The sequence below is a fragment of the Pteropus medius genome, unplaced genomic scaffold (assembly GCF_902729225.1).
Source record: "Pteropus medius unplaced genomic scaffold, Ma_sr-lr_union100, whole genome shotgun sequence".
In the NCBI taxonomy this organism is placed as follows: domain Eukaryota; kingdom Metazoa; phylum Chordata; class Mammalia; order Chiroptera; family Pteropodidae; genus Pteropus; species Pteropus medius.
Genome location: NW_024342647.1, coordinates 4,672,914 through 4,700,100, shown reverse-complemented (window position 1 = coordinate 4,700,100; position 27,187 = coordinate 4,672,914). Strand labels below are relative to the sequence as shown.

The window sequence follows — 27,187 nt, the reverse complement described above, 5'->3', positions numbered from 1 at the left end:
CTCCATCTCATGACCTCATGTTCTACCTCCTAACATCATCACATTGGGGATTAGGTTTCAACGAGATTTTGGGGGGAGACACAAACATTCAGATCATAGCAGATTCTAATAGTAGTGGGGCCTGATAGTAGATCTTTTGTTATTTTTGTTTGTTTTTAGTCTAAAAGGAATTAGGGGATTGACTCACAGAGAAAGACCATCTGCTGAGCATCTGATGAGCACTTCACCAATGAACCTGGTATGACACAACTGAAAAAAACATTGAGTTCTTAAGATGAGAGAACTATGTTCATTGAGGTCTAATCATGCTTCAAAGTCATGCTACAGTGTCATCTCCATGAGGGCTTCCAGACCGTCCCAGCTTTCATAAATCATGTTTTTCCCTTTGTTGCTAAAGCATTCTGTTTGTTTGTCTGTTGAGACTCATAGTACGCCTCCCTCAGTTGTACACATATATTGGGACACCATGTGTTATGATGGACAGGACACTGGTTTGATATCGGAAGACAATGTTTTGCATTTGGACTCTGACACTTATTAGCTGTGTAACCTTGAACAATTTACTTTACTCTCTGTGGCTTAAACTTCAAAATCAATTGTTCAGGAGACGATGTGAGATATAAACGACTGGACCCATAAGAGTCGCTCAACTAATATTTACTACCTGCTTTTTAGACAATGTACAGCAACTGATTGTCCAGAAGAATCAGTTGCTGTACACTGTCTCATAATTAATAAGGGTGAATTAACTTGAACTGGGGAAATGCTCAGTCCTTCGCTTTCAAAACATAGCATTTCTCCGGCAGGGGTTAATAAAGGGGATCAAATGTCACAAGAGCAGCATGTAGACCTAAGGAAATAATCAGGCAAGTGGACCAGATTGAATGTATAAAGAGATTTGTTTATAATAGCAAAGAAGTTAGAAGAAACCTAGTTGGTCTTTAACGGAGGACTACATTTATCTAAGTGCATGGCTAAAGGGCCCTTCAAAAAGGCAACATATTTACATACGAATCCTTAGGAAAAGGCTTGTATTGTTAAGTGTAAACAGTCGGATAAAAGAACACAGTGTATATACTTGTTAAACGTAGCAGAGGTGGTGGAAATGGAGCTGTGGTTGTAGAAGCCGACACGTCCTTAAGTCTGTGTCAGTTTCCCTACTCACGTTCCTATCAGTGTTGTATCTGTATCTGGAAAGGTATGAGCCACCGGTGACGGTTTTATCTCTGGGCTGGGATTATAGGGTTCAGAGGTGCAGATTTTCCACTTTCCATTTTATGTACATCTGAATCATTTGAATGTTCCAGAAGGAGCAAGAATTACTTTTAGAACAACATACGGCAAAGGTATCTCCACTTTGAAAACATGCTTCCATACACGTATATTTTAAAGTTGGTATGATGAATCTGTGCAAGGAAACCATGGTTTTATGGCTTCCCAGTAGTTCGCTGGAATTTCTTTCAGAATAAATTCCCATCAAATTTAATCTCAGACCACCTGCACTAAAGAGAACACCAGAAGCCCAGTTACTCTCCCTGCATATATATCCTCAACGCTAGGTTTAAAATGTGATTTTAAGGTGACTAGTGAAAATATTTACATTTGGCTTTGTTTCCTCCTCATTCTCTTGCAAGAAACCATGAGACTTTCCCAAGAAGTCATTCCTAAACTGATGGTAAGAATGAGTTGAGTCTCAACTAACTCAAAACTATTTCAGTTTGGAACTAATGGAAAATTCAAGATAATAAACAATTTTGCTATATTATCAGTGGGGAAACTGATATATGGGATACCTATTCAAAGTCATAGCGTGTGTTGTTTGGACTTATCCATTCTAAGATATCTTCAATTATAAGAGTTGTCATTGATTTAAAAACAGCCTATCAAGAAGAAAGAATACAACACTTAATGTGCATACTCACTGTGCATAATCCATCTTGATTCTAGCAATGTCAAAATATAAAGAAAAAAAATTTAAAATGCACCCAAGATTATAAGAATATGGCCCTGGAAGCCTAAGTCTGCTCTTTTTCCCAATGTCCTAGAAACTGCAAGAGAGTTAATTCAAGATATCTAAGGAAGGAGCTCATGAAATCTTGAACTGAAAGACTACACAGTGACAACCCAGGCTTGACTATTTTCACTAAGGACACAGCCTACTGTGTTCACAGAATGTGCCAACTCCTCAGATGGGAAAAGCTTCCTGTCTGCTTATGTTGAGAAAGATCCCAGGCTGACCAAGCCCGTGATGGTTTCTGTGATCTATTAACAATGCCTGCCATGGATAAAAGAGGGGCTGACGTCATAAATATACCATTCTTAGTCGAGATAGATCAGTTCCACTGAAACAAAATCTCTTCTAGTACTTAGTCTCTTCTCCCTACTCTATCATTTCAGTCAAATATAACTGAGAAGATAAAGAAGCCCAAGAGTAGTCAAGGATGTTCTGACTGAAGAAAATTCTGGTCTCTGGCCACCTATGAGCTCAGTTTTTCAAATCTCCTAATAGTAACCGTATGGCTGGGACAGCTGGGTGCCAGCAGGTCTTCTCTGAGCAGCTGTTTGAAGTAATCTGTTGTTGTCACGGGAACCAGGCTCTGGAGGACATTGGTCTGACAGATTTATTAGGCAGAGGTAAGTTATGCCCTTTTGTCTCTAAATTTTATGGGGGTATGTGACAATAGATCCGAGGGTCTGATGATTATAGACTAAGGGAATCCTACTAGAGCTCATCCCATGATGTGCTCCTCGGAAATGTTCTTATCGCTCCAGCCACCCGAGGTCCCCAGGCCACAGGAGGTACGAGGCTGGAGGTGAAAGGACACTAACGGCATGCCCGCTCTCTGGTCTCTGTCCTCCAGGGTTTGCTGGGTCTTTGGCTTTGGAGACCAGCCCTTTTATGTAATAAACGCAGCCCAGAATGACATGGAATTTGTCCAAGGTCACACAGCAAGTGGGTGGCAGAGCCAGGACATGAACCCAAGGCTCCTGGCTTGGGGGCAGTCTTGCTCTCTCTTCTTTCCACTTTGAGTTTCCGCACACACACAAGTTTTGCTAACCTTTGAGAGGCAATGGCACGTCTGCTCAAATCGCTCCCCTGTTCAAAAACTTGACCTAGCTTTTGAGAGAAAGAACAAAATCCATAAGAGCCATTGCGATTTGATCGCTGCTGAACTCTCCGGCTTCCCGCCCCTGCCCCCCCAGTGCCCCTTTACCCTCTAACCTTGAACTCTCTGCCCAGTGAGATTTATGGTTCTCAACTGCAGTATATTCTCTGGCTTGGCCCTTTCTTGTCTGCACTGGTTGCTCCTTTCGATGAGAACATTCTCCATCTTCAACCTAGAGGATTCCTAGCCATCTTTTAATTCTAAGCACACACTTTACTTCCTTCTGCAGAAATGCTTCCTTGGGCTCCAGGTCTGGACCAGCTGCACCAGCTCTCAGCATCCAGAACCTCGTCACTCAAAGATATGTTTCTGAACCTGAAACACTGACATCACCTAAGAGCTTGCTAGAAACGCAGAGTCTCAGGCCCATCCCGGACCACTGAGTTGGTTTGAATTTTAATAAGGCCTGCAGGCGATTCTCATGCAGGTTAAAGTGTGAGAAGCACTGCTCTAAAACACACCTCCTAACCTCTTTTCATAGCATGCTTCTTGTGCCATGTTGCACTACAACTGCCTACTGACCCATCTTTTTCTCACTAGATGTTGAGCTTTGTAATGACAGAAGCTGTCTTCTTCACTCGGGTATTTCCAGCCTATGGCATGGCATCTGGCACATAGTGAGCACATTAAATGAACCAATAAATCAATAAATTAATGAAGTGACTTCTCCTCAAGTCTCTTACTACTTTCAAGGAAAATGTATTTATTTAGGATGCTATTTTTAAGCTACAAAGACCTTAGAGTTCATGAAATTCAATTGTTTCCAACTGTGATCTAAAGGTCCTTGATAGCTCAGAGAGACCTATCTGTCACTGGGTACTGGAGGGGAATTGAAGAGGAAACCCAGGAGGTGAGGCTCCAAACCACCCCAGTCTAACTTTTACCAGAACAACTCTATAGTCATCTGGTCCACACATCGACTATCCAGTTATCCAATTATTCAACAGGTAATGATTTAGCACCTACTTACCAGAATGAATAGGACATAAAGGATCACTAGCTACATATAAATTGACATTGTAATGGGGAAAAGAGATAACACATAAGTGAAGACATATGCAGTATAGGATACTAAAACCAGTAGGTACAACGCAGAAACTTAAAACAGGAGGGTGTGATAGAGTGAATGAATAGAAATATTAAGGATATTCTAAGGAGATGACACTCTAGCTAAGATCTAGGACTCCATGTAAGGTCTATTTAGGAAACAAATTTTCCACTGCCAGAAAAAAAAGGAAGTACCACTATATCAGCTCATCCTGATCATTTTATAGGAGACTGAGGGCCAGAGAGGACCAGAGCCCAAGGATGCAAAGTGAGTTTAGTAGCAGTGCCAGGATGAATTAGAATGCATCTGCCCTGATTCCTTTTGACATGCCAGTGTGGCATGTTGCAGGAATGTCAGATGCCTTCCAGAGACCAGAAAGACCAAAAGAGGAGGAAGTTGTGTGACATGGATGGGGATTGGCTGACAGTAGCTGGTGACTAGTTAGCCAGAGGTTAGCAGGTTATCACAATCCGTTACTGAGAACGCTGTCCTGTCTCTGTGGACAGCCAGGCAGCCTTTCCAGAAGATTTATGCCCTGGGTCACAAAGGATCCCAGAAGGCTGCAGAGACAAAGTCAGGAGTGGAGCTCTGGTTTAGCTTCCACGCAAACCCCCATCCACGGGTAAAATGGCAGCCGAGGCGACTCAGGCAGCAGCTTTCTTCTGGGGCTCTGTGCTTCTGCCTGTCCTCTTAATTTAGCTTTTCTCTGAAGAACCTTTCTTTCACATGAAAGGAAAAAAATTACAGTCCAGGGCCCAAGAGAACTGATAAGGCCCAACCCAGGGAGAGGTCCCTTTTATTCCTTGATCAAGCTCTCATCTCTTTCCCTGATGGCCTCAAAGCCTTGGAAGGGTATTACTGCAAGTGTTCTAAGGGCTCAGGGTGAGAGCTCAGGGCAAAACCAGATTCCATAAAAAAAACTGCCACTCTGGGCAGCTCATTTAACCCCACGGGGCCTCCCATTCCTTCTCATTTATAAATGGAGAGGCTACCCTACTTTGCCCAGCTTACAGGGTAATTTTAAAGCCTTTAAAAACACAACGCGCTGTCCACTAAGTATTTGAAGAACTCATGCAATTCCCTCCAATGCCGCAGACATCATTCTGCCCTAGAACACAACACTGTCTCCCCTAAATTATCATCACAACAGCTTCTAGGGCCTCATTGCTTCCCTCCTGTCTGGACCCCTCTAGTCCACGCTTCCAACTGCAGTCAGAGCGATCCTTCCCTCTGGAAGATCTGATAATACAGCTCCCCTGTAAAAAAAAACACTTGACAAGCTTCCCACTACCCTAGGGAGATAATCCGAACTCTTTAACCCAACTACTTAGCAGGCTTTCGGGACTGGCCCCCGCTGATCTGCCCCTCTTATCTTTGACCACTCCTGCTGTCACACATTTTGCTCCAACTGCATGGAAATTCTTTCGGTTCCTCCACACAGTGTGTATCAGCGTGTAGAAGGATTTCCCCTGGGGCAGAGGAAGGGATTTTAGGTGGTCCTCAAGATGATCACAGAGCTAGTATTAAAGGACAACGAATCACGCTGGGAAAAATGGCTAGATTCCCTTTTTCATTCTTTTCCCTTCCTCCAGATGACTCAAAACAAACAAACAAAAAAAATAGTAAAAGTTTTGGTCTAGAACTGTGTCTGCAGCACTTCCCTCACACTTGCTTACTCCTTTTCAAAGGGAGAGCCTTGGGTTCTGCCAGGATTGAACATCGTTTTTTGTTTGTTTGTTTTTTCCATTGTGTTGAATATTTAGCTTTAATTTTCGATTGAGGTTAAATGGTGCTACTTTCCCCTTTTCAAGATCATAGAGTGCTTTCTTTTCAAATATATTTTCAAAAAGAAGCGAATCTAAGAAAGAAATATACAATGAATAAGTACACAGGGTATAGTGATATGGCAAAAAGTATAAATGTTTCAGGCAAATTATTAAAATTTGAGAGAAGAACCTGGTTCTAAAGTAATATTATCTCCTCTGAATATTTCCCAGGTGAGTCTCTCTTCTCCAAACCCTCCAATCTTCCTCTAGCTCCACCTGCCTGACCCCTAGTCACCCTCTAGGTCTCAGAGTTTCAGCCCTTGGGAAGGCTTCACTGGGTTACCTAGACCAGGTGTCTATGCCTCACCTCCGTAAATGGCCATATTCTGCTTCACGACACTTACTATTCCTATTCTCTGCAATTTCTGGTTTAATTACCTGCAACAGTAAGCTATGTGGAGGTAGGGGCCGATCCACCTTTTTACTATTGCATGGTCAACCACTAACTTGTAAAAAGTACTACTAAGTATATGCTGAATAATTAAATGAATGAATTGTTGTTAAATGCAAGGCATGAAACGCAGCCACCACTTCATATACTACTTCATTCAGCTGCAGAAGATGGCAACTCTGTCTTAATTATGTTTGAATCCTCCATGGCACCTAGAACAGGGGTTGGCAAAGTGACTGCAGGTGACAAAAATCATGCCCTGATACATGTTGAATTTATGAATGTATTTAGTCATGCTCACTATCGGGTTTCATTCCAGAAAACCTCAGATTTCTTTGTTTTTTTTTCCATTGCGTTGAACGTTTAGGTTTAATTTTCTATTGAGGTTCAATGGTGCTACTTTCCCCTTTATAAGATGATACGGTGCTTTCTTTTCAAATATATTTTCAGTGAGAGGTGCATCTAAGGAAGAAATATGGAAGAGTGGGAGGAACCCTGGAACAGGGGCCATGACCCTATCACCCCTCGGTGATCCTGGGTGAGACACATCCCTCAAGGAGCCTAAGTTTCCCATCTCTAGAACTGGAGGTGGAAGTCGGATGAAGAGAGTGATTGATCAAAAGAGCACCGATGCGTCTCTCTTCTCTGACATTCCAAGAGTCCGCGAAGCTCAAATCTCGAGCTTCTTTCTTTCTCCCTGCCCGTTTCTCATCTCCATCTAGCTGTGACACGACTGAGGTGACTACTACCCTAATTTATTTGTTAAGGCCCATTCTCGGCCTGTGGGGAACAGGGTTAAGTCAAGTCAAATGGAAGCAAGGACACCTCGCCCCTCGGCTCACACTGACACGCTCGTACCTGGGCCCCAGCTCGTCCTCGCTCCTCCAGACGAAGTCGCCGAACTTCTCGTAGTGCGAATTGTAGTGGTGCTGGACTCGGAACAGCATCGAGGCCGAGACCTCCATCAGCGTGTTGTAGGCAGTCTGCTGCTCCTTTCCACTCGTGTACCCATTGTACAGATTGTAGATCTTGTCGGCTATCTCTGAGGAGGAAGAAGTGCAGATGTAGATCACTGGACAGCAGGAAAAAGTGAGGCTGGAAACACACCTCACAACGAGGAAGGCATGTTTGTGCAGGAGTTCACCTGCATGGTCTTGTGGGCGGGGAGGAACCTTAATTCTATCCTGAATACGTCACGTGACTAGCTGTGTTTGTTATGAATAAGAATGTCTGTTCCGAAGTGCATTGGGACGACTAAATTGAAAAGTGGGTGTAAAGTACCTGACACGGGGCCTGGCACGAAATTACTGCAAGTTAAATATTAACGTAAGTTTTGAGCCCATGGTTTAACATAAAATTTCACACATGTGCAGAGGCTTAAGCAAACTCTCTTGGGCTCATCTCAACAGTCTCCTTCTGTCTCTCCTCTGCCATATTTCCAATATATTTCTGTGATCATGTCCGATAGGTCTCCATTCAAAGACTTTTCAAAGAAAACCCAGACTCTTCTGCTTGCCATTCACAACCATTCACACTCCTTCAGCCATTCCTACAATTGATATAACTTCAATTCATCATGGGTTGAATTTCTCCTGAGCAGAAAGCACATTTTTCATCTTTAAAGATCAAAATTTATATATGTCCCTAAGTCACTGCTAACAACAGTTGTCTCTAGGAGAATCTGGGGGACTTGAGGTCAGGGTGAGAGGAACATTTACTATGCCCTAATTTCTACTCTAATTTTTATTAAATTTTTTTTAAACCATGTGCATGTGTTATTTTAAAATAATAATAATAATAATAATAATAATGATAATGATAATAATAATAATATCTGAAAAATATCTCAAATCCTTTTGCCTTTGAAACTCAATAGCTCATCATCTCCTCTTGTCTAGTAGCACACAAAACATTTATTATCCAGCTTATTATTGAGCCTTTTGTAGAAATGCCTCTCTCTCCTTCTGGAATGTGAACTCCTAAAAGGCAGAGGCCATATCTCTTCTGCTTGGCTTTACCAGTGTTCTTAGAAAGTACTTGCTCAACTTGAGGTGAATCAGGACTCATGAGCTACAGTCACATCTTTGCCAGTCCTGACGCAGAGACTGCATCTATACGTGGCCCAGGAACGAAGTTTATGGCAGATCTGTTTGATCGGTTCTATTTTTTCAGGTGTTTCGCCTGATATTTACAACTTCATTGACCAGAAGCAGCAAAATGGTTTAATCTTGCTGATTAAACTCTGACTGACAGTCACTGACGGAAGCTCTAAGCTGAGAATTCTGAGGCCACTCCCGAGCTGGATGGGAAAGTGATCCATGATCAGCTAATGATGTCTGCACAGGCGCAGCAAGATGAAGTGGTCTTCTAGGTGCCCCCGATTTGCCAGCTCCAGTGTACACTGAAGTGGAAGAAAGTGATTGGTCTCTAAGAAGTCTAGCCTAAGGCTCAGGATATCCCATGGCTATATCCTGGCCCTCCGTCATTCCTTGCATCTAAGTGAAAACATAGACAAACTCTATAACAGAGGAGCAAATCTTTCCACTGACAAAGACATTGTTGGCCATTCTTGATTTCCTTCATAGCTTTGATTCATTGAGCAACATGATCCTCCTATTCCTTCAGTTCCTTCACTTTCTTCTCTCAATGCCAATCCGGGGGGGAGGGAGGAGTGGTGGTTAGTGACTGTTGGGTACAGAACTTAGAGAGAGATAATATGAGAGGTGCCTGGGAAGTGAAGAAATGGGTTACCTACCTTCTGCCTTATTGTCATCCACCAGTGGACAAGCTGTCCTCAGGGTCACTGTGCTAAGCTCTGAGTGCCTCCCTCGTGTATCCACAGCATACAGAGTGAACCTGCAGCATGGCAAGAAAACAGAGTACCAGGCTGTGAGTTCGGAGAAGGCCTTAGATAATCAATGGAAGGAGAAACAAAGAATCACAGCACAGTAGTGGTCGAGGAAACTCAGGCTATAGAAGAAATAATTTGGAAAATAAAGAATGATAAATAAAGAAAATAAATAAAAAACGAAAAGAGCCAAGACTAATTATAAAGCATTTACTGAACACCACCAACTGCCTCCTGGACACTTTGCACTTTATCTGTAAATTTACAGGCAAGCAAGCCTAGAAGGCGGGGATTATTATCACCCACATTGCACCAGTGAGGAAACTGAGACGTAGACTGTGTATCTTTTCATGGTCTCATAGTTACGGCGGAAGAGAGCAGTCTGAGTCCAAGGCTTGAGAAGTGGACCCCAGTGGTGTCCTGTATCGCTGGATATACTCAGTTACACACTATTTCATTCACATATTTAATAAATACTTATTGAGCATAAACTATGTGCCTGGAATTATTTTAGGTGCTAAGGTTATAAAGATGAGCAAGAGGGTCAAGTCCTTGCTTGCATAAAGCTAATCAAAAAGTAAACAAAATATTAGATAATGGTAAATGTGAAAAATAATATAGTAGGATGATGTGAAAAAGACTAATGTGGAGGGGAACGTGGGTGCTTTAGACAGATTTGTCCATGAATTTCTCTTCCGGTGGAGAGAAAGTCTGAGCTGAGAACTGAATGATGAGAGGGAACTGGCTTATGGAAGACAGACCTGGGGGAGGAGCCTTCCAGGCATGGGGAGCAGTAAGTGCAGAGGCCCTGAGGAGAGAAGAACCCCAGATTGTTGGAGGAATCGGCAGCCGGTGTGGCTGTAGCAAAATGAAGATGAAGTGGAAGTTCAGTAGGGACCTTGTGGGCCATAATAGGGAGTCTTGGAGTTATTTCAGGCACAAGGCATGTCCCCACCTTTCTGTAGTGTTCCCCGAAGCTCCATGCTGTTTTGGGGGGAAGTAGACAGCCAGTGTGGCATTACAGGGGGAAAGAAAGCTGGTAAACTGCAGACCTGGTGGGTTCAGGTCCAATCGAAGGCACAGAATACGTTTAGAACAGTCGCTATCCTCTGGCCAACACGGGGAGGGCCCTCTGGCCCTTCATGCATCCAGATCCCCCAATTCTGTGCTTTACACAAAGTCTAAGGAGTGCGTGGAGAAGACTTGCAAGAGGTGGTGAGCCCTGAAGCCCAGGAGCAACCTGAAGAGAAGGGCTGAGCATCTGAGTGTGTTGCCTTCGTCATGCCGTCCTTCACCAGTCTTCAAGGACAGAGGCAGTCGTGTGGGGTGGGAAGAGGGTTCCCTCGGTCAAGTAGAAGAAACTGTGGTCCCAGGGGCCCTATTTTCTTTCCTCCTTTCTCAACACCTCAGGTTACCTCATGTTATAAAATGGGCATCACCCTATGATTCCCAAGGTGCAGAATGAGCCCTGATTAACCACACGCATTAGACACTTAATAAATGAATTGTACAAATTAATATGTGCTAAGATCTCAACATGGATCAAGTACCGTGCTAAGCAATTTTACCTGAATTACCACTACTAATTCCCCCATACAATCCCAAAAGGTAGCTATTATTACTGCCTTTATTTTATACATATGGCTCAGAGAGGGGAAGCGGCTGGCCCCGAACCACATAGTAATTATTGAAACTGGCAATTTAAGCCTAAGTTTGTCTGACTCCAAAGCCCATGAATTTAAGAACTGTCAGTCTTCTGGCCAAAAGTCTGTGGATATCAACTCTGTACAAATATCATTCCATTAGGTACTCTTGCCTAACTCCAGTTATGCTGAGACAGTGCCATTTCATGTGTTTTTCTAATCTTATGAAAACCTGCTAAAATAATCACCCTTACTATCTCCATCTTTCAGAGGAGGAAACTGAAGATCAAAAATTAGGCAGTGTGTCCAGTGACAGAGGGAGAAAACGAAAAGAGCCAAGACTTATGCTACGGTTTGTCTTACTCAACACCCCTCCCCTTTGCTCTCAGCTGCCATTTTGCTGTCCCAGTTCTACTACTCACCGGCTTAGAGGATCTGAACTTGACAATCTGCACAGGCCCTCCCAGCCCGGCTCCCTCATGACCTGCTGCCTCAAAGGTGGTTTTTACAACAGGCACCGTGAACCAGAACCTCTTGGTACACGGGTCACAGTAAGCAGAGGCCGGTATCTTTCTGGAGAAAAGACCCTTTTGTCTTTTCTGTATGTAAAAGTCTCCTTAAAAAGAACTCAATTCCTCCTTTAAAAAAACTAGGAAAAGTATTTACCTCACACCAAAAGGTGTTTTTAACTTATTCCCTGGTATTGATTCTGAGTTTCATTGTAATTAAGACAGTACGGAAACACCATCCTGTCTTTTCTTACCCAGTTGAAATAACAAGCAATAGGAAGTTGACATTCTGCGTGCACAAAGAAATTCATCAATCTGGCACGCCAGGTCTGTGTGTGTGATGCCACCAGCCAGGCTGGCAACAAGCCCCGTAACTATATATACTCCACATTCTTTGCTGCTGGGGGCAGTCACTGCCACTAGGGACATGACAGATCCATGGAGACAACTTCCAGCACTACAGTAACGCCGGCTCTGAGCCATTGTGTGGGCTTGCTGCAAAGGGGACTTGGGGGAGGGGTCGAGCAGGGATCGGGTCATCCAGAGCCCCGGTGGCATATTGTGGGGAAGCAGAAGAGCCCTGAACCCAATGGACATCCTCAGGAATCTTGGCACTGGTGCTCACTAGCTAGATGACCTAGGGCTAGATGATATCCTCTCTGGTCCTCAGTCTCTCCATATGCTAAACAGGAGAAGCAAGTCTCTCCTTGCAGAACTGTCAGTTCCAGTGCAGGGGACCCGGCACACCGCCTGTGAGTAATGATAGGCATGGCCACCATCTAATGAGTGCTCAGAGGTATTGGATCATGTACATGCATTATTCCAGTTAATCTTCATACTGTATAAGCTGGGTACTATAATTGTTTACATTTTACCAATAAGGACACTGGTTCCAAAGATGTCCAGTAATTGATCTATTATTACATAGTAAGTCAGTAGCAACAGCGGACCAGAACTTAGGTCTGCCTGAATCCAAAGATTATGTTCTTAACCACACTATACAATATGATAGCCCCTCCTTATTTGTGGGGCACATATTCTGTGACCCTCAGTGAATGACCGAAACCATAGATGGTACCGAATTCTAAATATACAATGTTTTTATTCTACACACACAAAACTATAACAAGATCTTTGAGGCAATTTCATAGATACAAGATTTGTTCTTACCATAGGTCTTAGCAAACTCAGCATACAATTTTTTTTTTTTCTTTTCTTTCTAAGGCAAGAACTTTTACCTTTTCATTTAAAGGAAGAGAACTTTATGGCTTCTCTTTGGCATATCTGGATTGCCAGCATCATTACTCTTGTGCTTTGGGGCCATTACTAAGTAAAATAAGGGTGACCTGAACATAAACACTGTGGTACAGAAACAGTAGATCAGATAACCAAGAGGGCTAAGAGACTAACAGACAGGAAACATCTACAGCATCAGGTGTTTGTGATAGGGAGGCTGCTGCCCACTTCACAGGTCAGTGTGGGTGGATGCGAAGTGTAAGTGCTGTACAAGATGAGTTAAGATTTAGAAGTCTTGCTGAAGGATGGAAAAGCAACATCACCACAAAAATCCAGGATGTGAGAAAAAGCAAGTGGTAAAGTGGGGAAGTAAGGACAGTTCTGGGTAACACTGGGTAAGCACTTACCACCCACACAGCAACCCATCTAGAAAGTGGCAGAGGCAAGATCCAAACCCCAGCCTGTAGCTCTCATAGAATGTGTATACTTCAGCTTGGGTGCAGCTACATCCCTGGCATTGAACACAGTGCTAGGTATATGGTAGGCACTCAGAAATATTTGAATAAATGAATGAACTCAAGCATATCATATCTCATTTCTCAATGTCAGTATCTGCAACAATGCAATTAAAATAATTGTATATAGGGCATGGCTGTATCGAGGATTACATGGAGTGACACATGAGAGGTGGCTTGTAAGTTGCAGATTTTTATAAAGAGCCCATAAAGAGCACTTATTAAAAATGCTTTCTTGGAGAGGAAGAGAAGGGGTTGCATTTCCACTGAGGGAAACATGAAAGGTTGTAGTGAATGGAATATGTGAATGAGCCTCAAAGCATGAGGAGGTGGACTTTTTTTAAAAAAAACACTGCTTTCCCATTGGCTACTTATGTTTCCATGGTGCTTCTGCAGTACATTTCCCCCACCAAGAGGGTCCAGGGTCACCTCTCTGCTTAGCCAAGCTGCATGAATAACAGGGTGCTGGGAAGGACTAGCCTTAGGTTTCTGAGTTATAAAACCTAGGTAGAATCCCTGTGTCCCCAACTGCTGCCTGAGCATCCTTTGGGAAGTCACTTCACCTTCCCTGAGCCTCAGTCTCTGTACCTGCAAAGCAGAGTGAAATCCACATCTCACCAGTTGAAGATCAAGACTCAATGACATAATGACTGTAACAGGCCTGGTTCACTTTTTTGCTCCCTAAAAGATAGCTTCTATTTGTCTTAGAGAGTCTCTCAACCTGTCAGTGGAGACCTCAGGATGGAGGAGGCCTCAGGCCACCCTGCCATTAGAGGGAGAGGACTGGAGAAAGAGGAAGATGTCAAGCTCACAGGCCTGGGTCAAAAGTCACAAGGCCGTACACTTTCTGCCTGTCTCAGCTGTAATTGTAGAACTGTTCCAGAGACACATCTGAAAGCTGTTAGGGGACCAGGCAGGGCCTGGAGGGGCTCTTTGTGAGGGGAAGAAAGTGGCGGCCCCTGACGCAGAGAAAGGAGAAAGAGAGAGGGAGAGACTGAGAAACAGACCTATGTAGACACCCATAGAGCAGAGAGAAAAAAGGGGAGAGAGAGAGATTGAAAGGGCACGGTCGGACCTCTGTGCTTCTCAGATCAAGAAGGGTACCAGCTCGCCCTTGCTCAGTTCTTTCATCTTCTCTTTGCCTATTGAGGCAGGCCGAGATCCACTGATAATTTGAACTAAAACTCCCGAGCCATCGCCTGACTCCACATCCTCATGTTACAGGTGGGGAACCCGAGGCCCAAAGACGGAAGAGACTTGCACAAGGACCCACTGCCAGTAAGTTCAGAATAAAGACATTGACTTTCTGACTCTGCCTTCAGTGCCCTTTCTATACGCTACCCTGCTTCTCCTACAGCTGGTTGACTTAGGTCCAGTTGCACCTATGGGATACTTTTATTTTAAAAGAAGTGGGTCCAGGGATGAAGTGAGATGGGCTATTTAGGAACCTGGAGCTCCAGGCTCAAACCCTTGGTATTTCTTCCTGTGACCTTGAACACTGACCAAGGTGGCTGAAAACCTCAGTCTATGTCTCAGCTTTTCTATAGACTGTGATCTGTGAGATCTTAGATGCCTAAAACAATATGGTCTTAGCGTATTGGGATTTCAATGTTTGGGGAAGTGCCTTGGGATTGACTACTCAAATACAAAGTATTTTTCACTGTTTCCTTGATGGTCATTCGTTAGACAGCACTCTATCATTGATATCCTCAAATGAACTCTGGCCATAGATCCATCTCTGTTTACCGATCTGCTTCCTAAGCTGTTTCATAGTAGGACTATATCCAGCTGCTTATGATTCCGGATCATGGATTCCACCTCTTTGCCTTCGATCATGCTACACCCTCTGTCTGGGTCACCCTTCCTCTCCTTCACTTTACCTTTCTCCATCTTGTTCTCAGAGCATCAATCAAAACTCATCTCTTCCAGGAAGACTTTCTCCCTGCAAGGCACCCTGTCTCACCACATGTTACCTGATTAGGTCAGTGCCCAGACACTTCCTGCCACCAGGAGTATGTAAGTGTCTTCAGGACCAGAATATGGCTCTGCCCATCTCTATCCACCTACATCTGGTGCTCAGCCATCTAAATCAAGCGGTACACAGCAAATACTTTCTAGAATGAACAAATGACTGAACGAATGGCTGAATCACCTATGAAGAAGTAGTTTTCTGCAGTGGAAATCAGTTTCTCCATCAGAAAAATGAACAACAGGCCTTTAAACTGAAGGGTCATTACAGGAGATGGAAGAATGTGATGGCTAAAACCACAGCTTTGAAATCAGGCAATTTGGTTTTAATTGTTGGCTTCCCATGTATTGGCTAGGTGAGCCTTTGCCTCAACTTACACACTTGTAAAACAGAAATCATAATATTAAAACCCACTGTATAGGGTCATTGTTAGAATGAATGAGGTATGGCATGGCAGTGCCCACCATGATGCCTGGCGTGTGCTGGCACTCAACGAGGGGTCACTGCTGGTCTCATGCTCAATAGTACTCTTATGCCACTGCCCAGGGCTCTGACTGGCCCCTCCTCTCACCCAGAGTAAGCTGCCCTCATGGAGATCGGAGGAGGGTAGGTGGAGAGGAAGCTGTTGTTGGTCCCTCCCCAAACCCCCAGACCCCCTCGCAGCAGGGGTGAGAGAATGAAACTGAGAAGTTAATTGGCGGTGAGAGCTTCTCACAGACCTGACAGCGGGTACGAGCAGGGGGAGCGCCCCAGAGGCCCGCGTCAGGACCAAGTCCCCGAGAGCACAGGAGAATGCGTTTGAAGTCTCCAAGCCAACGCCTGCTCTTCCCCAGCTGCCATGTGATTTAGGCCTTCTGGGGAGGCGAAAGTCTCTTCACTGATTTGAAGGGAAACAGATGTTTCCAGGCCAGCGGCCCTGGTCTTGTAAAATGCTCCTCTCCACCCCCCGCCCAGCTTTGGCAAAAAACTTCCCATCAGTTCACCGCCGCCCCGCTTCCTCCAACTACCATTGCTCCCCTCTCCGCCATTCCCAACACGATGTGGCAGTTGGGGGTGGTGGGAAAAGCACCCAGTCCCAGCTCCAGCTCTGGGTCTGAGCAGCTGGATGGCTATGGGCACCTACCAATCCTTCTCTGGGTCTGAGTCTCCCGTCTCTGCCATGAGAGAACTACACCAAGATCACCCCTGAGGGATAATCTAGATCCGATAGTCTAGGGACTGGGATTTCTTCCTCTGAAAGAGATGGCGTTATCCATTCCAGATCGTTCTCCATTGGAGTGTATGGCAAAGAGCATGGGCTTGCCTATCAGACTGCTCTGCGTTTGAATCTTGACACCAACTGGGCAAGTGGCGACTTAACCACTGGGCCTCGGTTTCCTTATTTGTAAAGTGGGGACAAAGGTTCCATCTCGTGGGGTTGTGAGAATTAAATCAGGATTCAATCCCCCCACCCCTATTTTAGGTTTCTTATGAGCAAAACTGAGTAGCATGCTTTTTCCCTTGGAGTGTCCATGGTATATGGAACAGTTGGGACCCGGAGGTGGTATGTAATAATGTTTGCAATTCATTGTTGGCAGGAAGACTTGCTAGAAATCTGGCAGTACAGAGACTTGAGGTCTTAATCCAGTTCTACTTGAGGAGCAGAAAGAGCATTCTTTTTTCACGACCACAGTGAAGTGAGCCGTGGTGTAGTTAGAACATTCTTTGGAGCCTGACTACCCGAGTTCAAATGCTGGTTCTACAACCTACTATCTTTATGACCTTGGGCAAGTTAATTAACCTCTCTGTTCTTCAGCGTTTAAACTGTGGATGATACTATTACCACCTTCGAAGGGATGTTGGAGGAATAAAGTACTGAAAACAGTACCTGGCATAAGTATTAAGTAAGCATTCATCATTATTCAATGTGTATATGTGTTTAAATTATCAATCTCTTCTATCGTGATTTTAAAATGAGACCCCTGCACTCTCCCAAATTCTTTGATATTGTTCCCATTGAGAGGTGGGGGTTCTATGTCGCTTCACTTTGACTGTGTCCACGTTCACGAGCGCTTTGACTTATAGAGCACAGCAGAAGAGATGCTGGATGACTTTTGAGTCTGGATCATAAAAGCATGCGATTTTGACCTTGCTCGATGAACCATTCTCTCTTGGAGCCCTGAGCCTCCATGTAAGACACCCTGGTGTGAGAGAGCCAGGCCAGTGGAAAGGCTACTTCAAGTTCTTCTCCAGTCCTGGTGTTCAGTTCATACTAAACCAGGCCCCAGATGGATGAATAAAGGGGCCTTCAGGAAGTATCAGCCCAAGTAGTCAAGTCACCCCTAGCTTTTAAATCCTTGAAGCCAAGGCCCCAGACTTCATGGAGCAAAGACAGCCCGATCTGCTCTGCTCTGTCTGAATGCTCGACCTGCAAAATCTATCGGCATAATCAAGTGTGTTTTAAGCCGCTAAAATTTAAGGTCATTTGTGATGTCATTAATAGAAACCGTAACAACTGAGCATCAAGAGCAGATGTCAGCAAATTACGGCCCTCTGGCCAAATCTGGTCTGCTGCCTGTTTTTGCAAATAAAGTTTGAATGGAACTCTGCCACACTCGTTTTCTTAAAATGCATTTTCTGTGGATGCTTTCATACTACAGTGGCAGAATTGAGTAATTGCAACAGAGACTACATGGCCCACGAAGCCTCAAATATTGAAAATTCTAGAGGAAAGACTGCTGACCCAAATCCAGTGTCTTGACAGTAGTGAACACAATATTGTTTGCTTACATTATTTCATTGGATCTCAGGGTTAGACATCATTCCCACTTTCCAGATAGGATCAGTGATTCCGGGTGACGATCCAAGGTTGCCCAGCAACTCTGACCTCAGATCTAAGGCCACAACTGCTGAAGATGTGAACTCCAGTTTGGGTTCAGACATGAAATGAGCAGCATGGCCTTGGGCAAGGACCACTATGCTCTGCCCTGGGGTTCCCGGCCGTGAAATGAGGGCACTAGGCAAGATGGCGTGGATCAGATGCCAGAATTCAGATGTCCCCAGTTTCCTCCAGCTGGGTGCTAGCCACCAGGCAAAATATCTCTGTTTTCCTTTCATCCAGGAGTGTCAAAGCGAGACCTGAGAATGAGAAGCCAGGGGCTGCTGTGGACCCCTGCTCTGTCCCATACGCAGCCCACCCACACCCACGCCCCAGCACCAAAGAACTTCTCATCTCCCAACGTGGGCTGACAACCTCTGTGCTTTCTGTCAATATAAATATTTAGTTCCAGTGCCTAGCACAGAGAGACTGCCATGGCAGGCACTAAGGACTCCAGTCCCGATTTACACGTTGGAAACAGCCTCGTCTGAGGTGTAACTGGGAGGCCCTGCCTGGGACAAAGGTGACGCAGTCTGTGGATGGACAACAAACATCGGCTACGCTCACTTGTACTCCTGCAACCCCTCTGGCATGAGCTAACAGGTAAAGAATTGAGGGGGAAGCAGGATACAGCACAGAGTGCTCTGGGGAGGGCCATGTCTGGAAACCACTGTTGCTGATAAGCTCAGGCAGAGGCAACAGCCATCTGAAATCATCCGCTCCTCTGCCTGCTAAGATCCCCCCCGATTCAATGGGATGTGAGCACTACCCTGAAATTCATGCCAAGAATAACAGAACTCAGAAACGGATGATTATACATTTTTGTTGACATTTAAAATCAAATAAATATCAATTGACTTATAATTAAAGCATGTCGAGTACATCTCTGATACCTGACTGAGGAATACGTGATTATCGCAGCAGCTCCACTCTGCGTGTGGAACGCCTGCTAGGTGCCTGGCGCTCTGCTAAGCGGGAGAAGCACGCATGGAGAAGGACTGGTGTCCTTGTTTTCAGGACGCTCGCAGAAGAGCAAGGAGATGGTCAAATGCACAAGAAGTGAGATGCAGTGCTACGGACGCTTCGATAAACATGCATTTTTGCCCCTATGTTTGCTTCAGGTGTGTCCCTTCTTCCTTCTTAAAAACACTGGACTAAGCCTTAGATATGCATTCAGGGGCCACCTGAATCCCATCAGCTGTAACCTATAGGAAATGTCAACCACCCACAAGAACCTCACTTTTTCTTCTCAAAAAAAGTGACCATCTTTACCCTTCCCATCTAGAAAGCCTTACAGGAGTGAAGATGCCAGGTGATTTTAATATGCAAATACTATGCAAATGGCCTATCAGAGCTCATCCCTTCACCTGTCAAGTATAACCTGATCCCTCTTAAAAGGAAAACTCAGGTTGGCACTTGACTTGGCTTTAGCAGCAGTTCCTGTCCTTCCTTTTCTTTCTCTCTGTCCCTTCCTCTCCCTGCCCCTGTCCTCTTTATTTTCAGGGAGTGGACTACATGATAACATGCAGTTGGACTGACCATAGCTCTTAATTAGAGGATGTTCATCTCTGAATAGGTTGTTTTAGGGTAAAGCAGATATGGATTGATTTTATGGTTCCACGTCAAGGAATGAATTAAGCATGGAATACTCTATTGTCCTACCTCCACTTGTATTCCTGAGATCTTTAAAGCAAACTCTGGCCTTTTTCTTATATCTTTCTCGTATATTAGATAGACTCCGAAACCCAGATAAAAACAATAATTTCTACATGACTTCAGTTATAGAAATGTTTTGCAGAAAAGCATAACTTGGAAGTATGTTGAATTGAGAGACAGAGGACACAAAGTGTAGGTTTAAGCTTGTTGTTAATTAGCTAATGGTTGACTGGCTTTGGCCAGACTGTTTGATCTCTGTGTCTCAGGTGCCAGTCAATGACCTCCCAGGGATGCTGTGGTCCTCATGCGTGTGAAAGTGCCCTAGAGATCCCACGCACAGACCCTGGGCACCTACTCCGTATTGGCAGCTTTAATACAGTCATCTTCTGTTCTCTTTACAACTGCCTAAGGGGTGTGTGTTATTAAATCCACTTTACAAGGAGGCAAGTGAGCCATGGAAATTTGAATGGACTTTCCAAAGACTGCACAGATAGTAATTCATCCAGGTGCTGGCAAAGGTCTCCTAACTCAAAGTCCAGTGCTGTTTCCAAATAGATAGAATTATTCGGTATTCATTGGTCCCAACTGGGTCTTGAGTCACAGTTCTGAGGAGGTTAGTTTATTTGAAGGATGAACTCCATGTTCCTGACTTTTGACAAGGAAGAGATCTTAGTACGGGAACATCATCACCCATCGCCTCTTTTTGGCACTGACATTGCTCCAATTCCCACATCTGACCTTAAAGTCTTATTCTTCTCACATGACGCCTTTCGAAATTGCAACTTGCCAAAGCCACGCCCAGAGGAGTGGAGGCCAAGCAGATGCGACCAACTCGAATCCATTCATTAAGTTAGGCAACAGTATGGGCAGGATGATTCTTCACCTCATGTAAGCTGTGCTTTCCCAGGGGTGAAGGGATGGGTGTGGGGAGAAGGAACAAGCCCTGCACTTGGAGACTGAAGGACTCACTTTGTATCATGTCCTATTTCCTATTCCTGTCATCCCTGAGAGCCTCAGTTTCCATATCTGTAATATTGTCAAAAATACCCAGACTCACAAGATTATTGTAAGAAAGAACATGGAAAACACCTAGAACAGTGCTTGGTACAGTAAATGTTATCTTGCTTGTCTTGCTTATTCATGATACTCAATTAAGATAAAGTGGGAACGATGTTTCTTGAAAATCGAACCCCTGGGCAAAGGCCATCCTCCCATAGGATGCTGTGAGCAATAACACCATTGTTTATCATAAGTTTCCCTTAGAGCTTCAACTCAGCTGCTGGGTGTGTAGCAAGTCACATCGAGTCTCTGTGCCTCAGTTTCTTCATTAGTTATATTGTGACAATACCACATGCTTTCTGTAGTAGTATGAGAATTAGAGACGATGTACACAGTAAGCTACGGGGCTGGGCTGGGTCTGAACCCTGGGCTGCCCTGGCTTTGCCCTGTATCGACTCTGTGACCTTGGGTGAATTCTTTCCTCACAGACCTTGCTATCTTTTCCTGTAAAACAATGGGTCACCAGATGTCTTTACTGGTGAATTCTACCAAATGTTAACACCAATTAACACCAATCCTTCACAAACTCTTCCAAAAATAAATAAAATAAAAATAAAATAAAAGAGTGAAAACTGCCAACTAATTTCATGAGGCCCAATACCAAAACCAGACAAAAAACACCACAAGGAAAGTCCACTATCCCTTATAAATACAGACATAACAAGACACTAAAAAAAAAAAATCTAGTAACATATAAAAAAATTATATGCCATGACCAAGTGGGATTTATCCCATGAAAGCAAGATTCAACATATGAAAATCAACCAATACAATACATCGTAAATATAAAAAAGGATAAAAATTACAAGATCATCTCCAAAGACACAGAAAAAACTTTCACAAAACCCAACACCATTTCCATGATAAAAACACTCAACAAACTGTGAATAGAGGGACCTTCTCCAACCCGATCAAAGGCATCTGTGGACAACCCACAGCTAACGTTATACTTAATGGTGGAGACTGAACGCTTCCTCCCTAAGGTCAGGAACAAGAAAAGGATGTCCACTTGAACTATTTCTATTCAACATTGTACTGAAGGTTCTAGACAGGGCAATTAAACAAGCAAGAAAAATAAAAGTCATCCAGATAGTAAAGGAAAATATAAAACTATCTCTATTTGCAGATGACATGATCTCGTATATAGAAAAACAAAGGAATCCACAAAAATAGATCTTAAAAAAACTAGTTCAATAAAGTTGTAGGTTAACAGATTAATACACAAAAGTCAATTGTATTTTAATATACTAACAATAAATCATCAGATAATGAAATTAAAAAATAATTCCATTTACAATAGCATCAAAAAGAATAAAACACTTAGGAATAAATTTAACAGCAAGAGTGCAAGTCGTATAAACTGGAAAACTACAAAACATCATTCGGAGAAATTAAAGAAGACCTAAATAAATGAAAAGGCACACTGTGTTCATGGAATGAAAGACTTAACATTATTAAAATGGAAATATTCCCAAATTTATCTATAGATTCATCAAAATCCCTATCAGAATACCAGCTGACTTTTTTTTTTTTTGCAGAAATTGACTAGCTACTCCTAAAATTCATATGGAAACGCAAAGTACACAGAAGAGCAAAAATCATCTTGAAAAAGAAAATAAAGTTTTCACACATCCTGATTTCAAAATTTACTACAAAATTACAGTAATCAATATTGTCTGTTACTGATATAAGGATAGACATAGATCAATAGAATAAAATGCAAAGTCCATAAATAAACTCATACATTTATGGTAAACTGATTTTCAACAAGAGTGCCAAGGCAATTCAATGGGGAAAGAACAGTCTCTTTAAAAATTCTATTCCTAGGTATACATCCAAGAGAAATGAAAACATACGACCATAGAAAAACTTGAACACAAATTTCCAGAGCTGCATTATTTTTAATAGCCCCAAAGTGGAAAATGACTCAAATGTCCATCGACAGACAAATGAATGAACAAAATGTTATATATCAATACAACTGAATATTATTCAACCGTCAGAAGGAATGAAGTCCTAATTCACACTACAATATTATTGAATCTTGGAAATATTATGCTAACTACAAAAATACAGACTGAAAAGACCATATATTGTATAAATCCGTTAATGTAAAATGTCCACGATAGACAAATTCCTAGAGACTTTGGAAGATTAGTGGACAGGCAATGGGTGACTGTTGATGAGTATGGAGTTCCTTTCTCAGGGGACTAAAATGTTCTGGAATTAGCTGTGAAGGTTTCACAATGTTGTGAATATATAAAATTCACTGAATGGTATACTTTGAAAGGTGAATTTCATGGTATGTAAAGTAGATCAAAATAAATAAATAAGCTCTATAAAAAACAAAAACAAAAAACCAAGGATGTCAGTCCAGAAGGATCCTGCCGTCATCATGTAGTCATGGCAGTAATCTGGAGCCTCGGTTTCTTATCTCTGTAGCTTTCTGAGTTCTGACTTTGAACAAACACCTCCTGCCCCACACACCCTGTCCCATACTTGCTCACATAAGGAGAAAGGGTTACTTAGAGGGAAAACAGGGGACCTGCAGTGAGACGTTACACGGGTAGTTATGGCTCTGGTTTAGATGCAAAGGTAGGAGTCTGAGGACTTCAGCAGAACTGTTCCAAATCACAGTATGATGCAGAGCTTACGGGAAAAGTTCTGTGTTTAAATGTCATCTCTGTTGCTTATGGGCTACGTGACACTGGGTAAGTACTTTACTTCCTCTAGCCTCGGTTTTCTGGTCAGTAAAATAAACACAATTCCACCTGTCTCAAGGATTGTTGGGAAGATTCCGCAGAGTAGATAAGATGCCCTTAGCCAAATTCTTGACAGATGAATTTGTAATTAAAATTACTATCATCGTTACTATCATCATCATTAATCTTTTTATTGGCAGCCTGGACCTGAGAGTAATTAGGTATTCTAATTACTATAGAATAGTAATTAAAATTACTATTTTAAATGATCCTCATCTGCATTTTCTATTTCTCTAATAAACAAAAATGAACAACTCTTTTCAACCCCTTGGGGCTTTACCTTGAACCACTGGTGTACCCCCCAAAACCCACGATGGCTTCTCTCTCTGCCTGGCATGTTGTCTCTCCAGTTCCTTTTCTTACCTTCTTCAAATTTTTGTGTCAGTGTCTCTTTTTAGATGAGGTTCTCTTTTAAATTTCAGCTACATCCCAACTGCTACACTTACAAGTGTATTAGAATATCATTTACTCAGATCTATTTTCTGTTCACAATATTTATGATCTTCTAATACATAATTTTCTTGTTTGTTATAATTACTGAGTTGATTTGTCATTACTACTTGAATATAAAATTCACAAAAAACAAAAATTTATTCTGTTTTATTCACTGATTTATCCCCAGTGGTAAAAACTACGCTAGATCACATGATATGTCTTCAATAAACATTTGTTGAATTAATGAAGTTAGATACAGAGGTAGAGACAGAGACAGAAATAGAGATACAGATATAGAAATATAGAGATAGATACAGATATAGATATAGACATGGAGAAATATCCATGTGTGTGTGTGTGTGTGTGTATGTGTGTGCACGCGTGCGTGTGTCGGGGGAGGGTGTCGAATGTGGGAAATCACATGTGCATCGCTCAAGGCAGGGGTGGATCCTTTTTCCCCACACTCAGCACTGGAAATCTGGGGAAAGCAGGAGTTGGAGAAAAAGGAGGAGGAGGAGGATTACAGTTTTCACAAGCTCAAAGACTTAGGAAGGCTGTTCCCTCTGTGTCTGTTTAAATAGCTGCTCACTTCACAGTATTTCTAGAAATCCGTGTGCACCCGAGTGCCTTGGCTGCAGCTATAACAAAATCAGGTGCAGCCCGGCAACCCTTTACACCAATGGACGCAAGAGATTAAAAAAGAATATAAAAACACAGTCCCGATTTACTTAACTAGACACGATATATATCTATCTCCCATGTACGTATCATCTTTGCCATTTATTTGCTATACATTACCTAATTATTGATTCCTTACTACAATCTTAAGTAGCAGATTGTGTTATCTATATTTATATTTACAAATGAAGAAACAAGCGTCGCAGAGAGGTGAATGAGAGCCCTGAATCACATGGGGAGCCAGATGCAGAGCAGGGTCTAATCCCAGAGCCTACCTGACTCCAGGTCTGCATTGTTTGTCATATACAGCACCCACACCATGAATTAACAACACGTTGGTTCTAATCCAAAAGACACTTGAACACATAAGACATATTCACATGAACCAATGGTGAACAGGACAGGATAGAAAGTTAGGCACTGGTGAAATGACTCAGAGAAGGTGTTCTCGGTTGACAGTCTTTCCGTAGGTGGGAGCTGGCAGCCGTTCCCCTCAGCAGCTTAGGAAGGCCACAGCCATAGAGGGTAAAGTTAGGTGGAACAACCAATGTGACTTAAGGAGCGACTGTCAGGTCCAGGCTGCCAACAAAAAGATTAATGATGATGAGAGCACACAGGACTTGGATTGTGACATCTCGGTGAGACTGTCAAAATCCCTCCGGGGGGCGGGGAAGGGAACTGCACAGGATTAGGAGGAAGCAGGTGCCCAAAAAGTCTTGAGGAAAGCGTTGCCTATGGCAGCCTGAGCTCCTGAAGAGAACCACATGCATTCTCACGAGCTGAGAAATTGTCAGCACCAGGATACAGTCTTGTCAACTAGTTCATTCAACCCTTTGTTTCATTAAGTCTTAGAGAAGGCAACCGACTTGTCTTAGGTCACACAAAAAGTTCAAAGCAAATCTACAATTTCGACTCAGGTACCCTGCCATCGAAGCAGGATACCGCACAAACACCGAACATGGTGAGCAGATTCAGTGAGGACTAGGAACAGTGCTGAGGGCGAGGTGCCCTTCCTCAAAGCCGTCACCTTGCCTCCCCTCCACTTAGCATGGGCTGTCAGTGGGGTCCCCAGAGAGCTTTTATACTGGGCGATTTTTGCTCTGTTTTGAAAGTTTTTTCCTCCTCTCATTCCTTGGATGCTTGCTCTAGGCTACGCTGTCCTGTTCTCTGCTTACTCATATGGCCCAGCTTACCACTTCCTCCCATCAGTCATTACGTCTGATAAGTAGGTGTCAGGCACTACAGGTGCTACATGCCTGATCTCTGTTTTCCCAAGAAACTTGCAAGGGATATGCGCCCCTTCCGCCAGGTGCAAACTGCAGAAACAGGCTCAGAGCCTGGCAGGACACAGAATTCGAACCCAGGCCTGTCTGTCTCCACCACTGAGGCTTTGTACTCCCCACTGCATTTCCCCTCTTTGCTCCAGCCAGCAGGTCTGATCACTGCTGTGAACTCAAGCAACCCCATATAGCCTTTGTCTAATATCTCTGAGCCTCTGCAGCCATCCAGCTCCCTTTGCTCCATGAAGATAAGCCTCTCTGGTTGACTGGACACATCGGCCTTAGAAACCTTGAGCTACCAGAATAAGGGCAACGGGCTGGCTGGGCACAGTTGGGGCATCCGGCTTGATAAGACCTCGCCACGGCTGGACAAGCTCTCAGAGACGTAAGACTTTGCGTAAGCATGAGATTAGAAGAATACATTATTAAAATATTTATTTATATTCTTACAGGTATTGACATAAAAAAAGGGGGAAAAATGTTCCCAGGAGAGATAAGACCCAGTGGGACTTTCCATGCCTTGTTTTTAAATATATGGTTGTTACATAAATTAAATAAATATTAATAATAAAGAATAACAAAAGCTACAAGTATCAGCTGGAAGCGGCTGGTTTCAATTGCTAACATATGACACAAGGGATGATGGTGGAACCTAAAAAGACAAAACCAAGCAAACATAAACTCACTTTGCTCTTTGGACTAGACTGACACAAATTTAAGACAGTGATTATGCCTTAGGAAGGAAGCAGGGCAGAATAAAGCTGGTGATGGGGAGACAGAGGCGTCTTCAAGTGTATGTTTAATTTTAATTTCTGTTAGGAGAAAAGAAAAAGCTCTAAAGCAAATGTGACAGGATCCTGACATGTATTGATCCTGTATGGTGAGCACGTGGTGGCTTACTGCACTGTCTCCAGACTTTCTGCATTTTATTTTTGTTTTCATGATTAAAGCAAACAAATGAACGCATCCCTGACACCAATCAATTTACACTTTGCAAAGCTTATTACGAAAACAACCTTGAAAGCAAGACAAAGCAGGGTTTATTGCCCACATTTCACATTCAGAAAATTTGATGTTTGCAGGGAGGTTGGGGAGAGGGCTTTTAAATCAAGGACAGACACATAGTGGCAGAGCGATAGAGCTGGCACTTTAATCAACTGCTTGGTCAAGGGCTCCTTGTGTTGCATTCACTTTGACTTTGAAGACAAAACTGTTCCCTCTTGCAGAAAAATCTCTGTGAGGTTTGGATAGGTCCAAGGACTAAGGCGGCACCAAGATACTTCTGCTCTCCAGATCCTCAGCCAGTCC

General features: G+C 43.3%; 1 protein-coding gene across 6 annotated transcripts in view; it reads right to left on the bottom strand.

Annotated features, from left to right (window-relative positions):
• The window catches only part of ASTN2 (astrotactin 2), a 791,570-nt gene that overhangs the window by 6,349 nt on the left and 758,034 nt on the right, over positions 1–27,187 (bottom strand). For 5 of the 6 annotated variants that reach the window (XM_039866760.1, XM_039866761.1, XM_039866762.1 and 2 more), the window contains 2 exons: positions 9,188–9,288; positions 7,291–7,474 (listed from right to left, as the gene is read on the bottom strand). In XM_039866760.1, coding sequence (XP_039722694.1) covers positions 7,291–7,474; positions 9,188–9,288 — 285 coding nt within the window. The remainder of the gene's footprint in view (positions 1–7,290; positions 7,475–9,187; positions 9,289–27,187) is intronic. The other variant, XM_039866763.1, reaches the window with a different exon arrangement.